At 32.1% G+C, this 5,536-nt stretch overlaps 1 protein-coding gene across 1 annotated transcript; it reads left to right on the top strand.

The window, feature by feature from the left end:
• Positions 1–934: 934 nt before the first annotated feature.
• On the top strand, positions 935–3,743 carry LOC101494948 (putative disease resistance protein RGA4). Its single transcript, XM_073368415.1, is given in 2 exon segments — positions 935–2,854; positions 2,857–3,743. Coding segments are annotated over 2 exon segments (2,562 nt in total). The 5' UTR covers positions 935–1,062; the 3' UTR covers positions 3,627–3,743.
• The last annotated feature ends 1,793 nt before the right edge of the window (positions 3,744–5,536 follow it).

Genomic DNA, 5,536 nt, shown 5'->3' with positions numbered 1-5,536 from the left:
AAACAAAGAAACGAAATCTATTTAAAGTAGTGATCTTTCAACAAATACTCTTCTACACGCAGTGATCAGAAATTGAACACATGACCAAAGACTTAAGAGACTTAGTTATGGGGCACATGTCATACACTATATTGGTGAAACAAGTCTTCATATTCACTCCTTGTATGGCATGTGGTGAAACAAGTCTCGATATTACACCTACTTTGCAAATTATATTACCACGAGGTTCTTCTTTTTTTGTTTTACTAAAACACATATATACATTTATTTAAATTAGAAGAAAATAACAAAAATTCTGATGAAAAATGATAAATTTATGAACAAGCTCATAGTAACTATATTAATATAATAAGACGATAAAATACTTATAAATGTGCTAAAATCAAAATGATTGAAATATTCATATTTTTGTATTTGTATCGTTGACAATTAAATTATGGACTGAATTGGTAATTGATAAAAAAAAATTATCTATCAATCCAAAAACAAAGAAACATACATTATAGAAAATCTGGATTTGTAATGTTGATGATCAAGTATTCGACTAAATCTGTAATTGTTTGAAACTAATCTATTAATTTGAATCAAACAAGAATTGCAACACGATAAAATCAAATAACGTCGTACCAAAACAAAGAATAAAATAACACCAAGCTCAGATGAAAAATCATAAAAATACTATATTTATCTAAACTATTTATTTAGATAAAATGAAATAAAAATCAATATAAACGTGTGATTCTAAGAAAAAAAAAAAGTTCTAAACCAATTTCACTTTAGATAAGAGGTCAGATCTAAAACAATGTAGATGTTAGATTTAAAGACAAAAGATGTTTTAAATAAATGGTTATAATTAACAACGGATAGTTGTCAAATGGTTATATAATTTGTAATTTATTTGCAAGTTGCCAAAAAGAGTGGTTGTAATTTATTAGCGCGTTCATCCGCATATTAACCGTTGACTAGAGTTTGTATATCGAAGTGTCATTACTTCCAAATTAAATTTTTGAGGGAGATTCATTTCACTTTAGTCTCTTCATTTTCCTATCAAAACAAACCAACATGGCTGAATCACTTCTCTTCGGTCTCGCTGAGTCATTCATCGGTAAGGTTGCTTCTCATGCTGTTGAAGAAGCTTCTCTTGCGCTTGGCGTCTATGACGATCTGCAAGAGATAAAAAATACCGTTACCCTAATCAAAGCTGTGTTGTTGGATGCTGAGCAAAAGGAGAGGCAAAATCAGGAGCTACGTGTATGGTTGCGACAGATCAAACGCGTCGTCTCCGATGCTGAAGATGTAGTTGATGATTTTGAATGTGAGGCATTGCGGAAGCACGTGGTCAACTCTTCAGGTAGCATTAGAAGAAAGGTACGGCGTATTTTCTCAAGTTCTAATCCTCTTGTTTATCGTCTTAGAATGGCGCATCAAATCAAAAATGTTAGAGATAGATTAGATAAGGTTGCTGCTGATAGGCTTAAGTTTGGTCTTCAAATCAATGACAACGACAATCGTGTTGTAGAAACTCGAGAATTGACTCATTCCAACGTAATTGATTCGGATGTGATAGGAAGGGAACCTGATAAACAAAAAATCATTGACCTCTTATTGCAAAATGATGGTGATAAAAGTCTCTCTGTGATTCCTATTGTGGGAATTGGAGGATTGGGAAAGACTACACTTGCAAAATGTGTGTTCAATGATAAGAGTGTAGTTGAGTCTTTTCCATTGAAGATGTGGGTCTGTGTCTCTGATGATTTTGAACTTAAGCATCTACTTGTTAAAATCCTCAATTCTGCTAGTGTGTCAAATAATAACCCAATTCACCATGAGAACTTTAAAATCTTTGATGTTGAGCAATTACAAAATCATATAAAAAATGCACTTGCTGGTCATAAGTTCTTGCTCGTCTTGGATGACGTATGGAACGAGGATCGTGTCAAATGGGAAGAATTGAAAGATATAATACAAGTAATTGTAGGTTCTCAAGGGAGTAAAGTCTTGGTGACTACACGGAGCCACAAAGTAGCCGACGTGATGGGAACTCATTCTTCTCACTTTTTGCAAGGTCTATCTGGGGACGATTCCTTGTCTGCATTTGTGAAATGGGCTTTTAAAGTGGGAGAAGGAGAAAATTATCCAGAGTTGATGGAGATTGGGAAAGAAATTGTGCAAAAATGTGGAGGGCTTCCTTTGGCCCTAAGAACATTGGGGAGTTCATTGTTCTTAAAATTTGATATAGATGATTGGAAGTTTGTTAGGGACAATGAGATTTGGAATTTATCACAAAAAAAGGATGATATATTGCCTGCTATAAAATTAAGTTATGATCGGTTACCTTCTTATTTAAAACGATGCTTTGCTTGCTTCTCCCTCTTTGTAAAGGGCTACGAGTTGGATAGTCTTAGTGTTACTGCGATATGGGAGGCACTTGGTTTTCTTCCATCACCAAAGAAAGGTAAAGGCGTAGAAGATGTTGGCAATCAAATTTTGCATGAGTTACGGTCAAGATCTTTTCTTCAAGATTTTGTTGATTATGGCAATGCTTGCGAATTTAAGTTGCATGATTTAGTGCATGATCTTGCATTATATGTTGGAGGAGATGAGTTTCAATTGTTGAAGTTTCGTAGTGAAAGTATTTTTGAGAATGTCTTCCATTTGTCATTTATTACAAATAATGATGATTTATTTGGTCTAACACAAATTCCCACTGGACTGAGAAGCATTATTTTTCCTTCAGGAGCCAACAATGAAACTTTCTTGAATACTTTGTTATCAAGGTGTAAATTCTTACGGATTTTGACGTTAGCAGATTCTACATATGAGAGTTTGCCTCGCTCCATTGGCAAATTAAAACATTATATCTCAATCTTGAGAATAATATAGAACTGGAGAGCCTCCCAGATGCATTGTGCAAACTCCAAAATCTACACACTTTGAAACTCAATGGATGCAAAAACCTTAAAAGATTACCCAATGAAATTGGAAACTTGATCAGCCTTCGACATTTACTCATAACCACAAAACAATCTAACTTTCCAAACAAAGAGATTGCAAAGTTAACTTCCTTAGAAATTTTATCTGTCCGTCATTGTGACAATTTGGACTCGTTGTTTGAAGGAATACAACTTCCTAATCTTAAATTTTTGGATATTGCATATTGTGGGAATCTAAGGTCCTTGCCGCTTCATGTTGTTCTGAACTTAGAGAGTTTGTTGATAACTGAGTGTAATAAGATGAAATTGTCATTGGACCATGATAACTACATTCCTAATTTAAGGTTAAAGTTGCTATCTCTAGAATATTTGCCCCAGTTGGTGGTTTTACCTCAATGGTTGCAAGGATGTGCAAAAACATTACAAACCTTGGCACTTGAAAACTGCTACAATCTTCACGAGCTTCCTATGTGGCTGTCAACTTTCATTTCTCTCAAAGCACTTTCATTGGAAAATTGTCCAAGATTGGTTTTGATCCCTAATGATGTGCACCACCTCAAAAACCTTGATTATGTGAAAATCAAAGGGTGTGTTGAATTATGTAAAAGTTACCATCCAAAAGATGGAATAAATTGGCACAAAATATCACACATCAAACAAGTTGTCATAATATTACCAGAACTAGAAAATTAAGAGTTATTCATAGATATCAAGGTCAAATTAGGAAGATTTCTCTTTGGTTTGTTTTTTTGTAATTGTTTGTGTAATAAAAAAAAAGTGTCGTTTATGAGACTTTCTTTTTCTATTGAAGGAATGCATTTTTTTTCATTATATATTTTTTTTTTCATAATAAATTTGAAAAAGTATACTATTTTAAAAAAACAAATGCATTCATCTATTAACTCTATTTTTCTTATTTTATTGTCAATATACATGTTTACGCCTAAAATATTCTTAATTGTTAGCTAAAAAAAAGTAGATGAGCCGAGTAGGACATATTATCCAATTAATTCAGTAAAAACTAGTAAAAGTTTTGACTAGGATTTAGGTGAAGGGAGATAGTTAAGGAAGCAAATTTTTTCCAAATTCAGCTTATGGGTATTAATTGCTATTGACATGCTACAAGGACCAAAACAACCTAAGAAGTTTTTCAGCAGCATTCATTATGATTTTCATTGGATTAAATATTATTCTTAGGTTCATACAACAAATTCAATCATGCTTCATTTAACAATTTAATTAGTTTCACTATGGACTTAAAGACTATTTGATCCATAGCTGTAAATAGGTCAAAAACAAGTAAAACTGGCAGTACAAAGTGTTAATACCATGATTGTTCTCACAAGGATCTTCGATTCAATAAATCAATTAAGAACAAAAAAATTGGGGTATGATGATTTTGATTTAATTAAGATGAAATAACAAACAATAAGATTTGATCAATAAAATTGAAATCTTGATCGCAATATCAAAGTTATATTGATTTGAGTACAATTTCGATAAACAGAAATTATCAATCGGTTACCTATTTCCAATTAGATTTGAGATTAATCAATCGAAATTTCTAACTTCAATACAATTATTAAAACAACCCGGCATAGATCAAACATAATCATGCTTTTAAAACTAAAATTATAATTGAATACAAAAGAGAAGTAAATGCATACAAATTAACAATAAGGAATTAAAAATTCAAACCAATTTTCTTGTGTATCTTGGATTGACATTAATAAACTTCAAGAACAATCATCCAATCTCAGAAAACAAAATAAAATTACAACAAAAATAAATACAGAAAGGGAAAACTATGTAATTATATATCAAAAACTGATTTCTCAAGTTCCAACTTTCCTTTGTTGTTAAATCCTTTATTTGTAGGCCCATAATCTCATGTAAATCTAGTTTAAGCTCTCTGAAACAACTTTCAAAAGAGATATTAAATGCCTTAATTTGATATGAAATAAATGAATGAGATATTCTCTCTTAAGTGAGGGAAGTCATGAGTTGGTAAGAGAATCTGCACCACAACGGAGGTTTAATTTGACACCAGTAACATACTCATACGTTCGCACAAGTTTAATTTCAAAGTTAATAAATTATTCAACATATGAGAGTTTGCCTCATTCCATTGGCAAATTAAAATATTTAAGATATCTCAATCTTCAGGATAATAAAGAACTAAAGAGCCTCCCTAATTTAGTGTGCAAACTCCAAAATTTGTTAACTTTAAATTTCCAAAGGTGCAAAAAGCTTTAATTATTACCTAATGAAATAGAAAACTTGATCAGCCTTCCGACGACTGCATAAAACCACAAAGAAAACCAATATTCCAAACAAGGAGATAGCAAAACTGACTTCTTTAGAAATTTTCTCTGTCGTTAATTGTCGCAATTTGGAGGAGTTGTTGGAAGGAATTCAACTTCCTAATCTTAGATCGTTGCTAATTGCATCTTGTAGGAATCTAAAGTCTTTGCCATTTCATGTTGTTCCGAATTTAAAGGGTTTGTGGATTTATAATTGCAAAAATATGAACTTATCATTGGACCATGACAACGACATCCCCAATTTAAGGCTAGAGTCGCTACGTCTTGAATATTTGCCTC

This window comes from Cicer arietinum, chromosome 1 (assembly GCF_000331145.2).
Source record: "Cicer arietinum cultivar CDC Frontier isolate Library 1 chromosome 1, Cicar.CDCFrontier_v2.0, whole genome shotgun sequence".
NCBI lineage: Eukaryota > Viridiplantae > Streptophyta > Magnoliopsida > Fabales > Fabaceae > Cicer > Cicer arietinum.
Note: the sequence above shows the minus strand (reverse complement) of the source record. Positions and strands in the feature narration are given on the sequence as shown.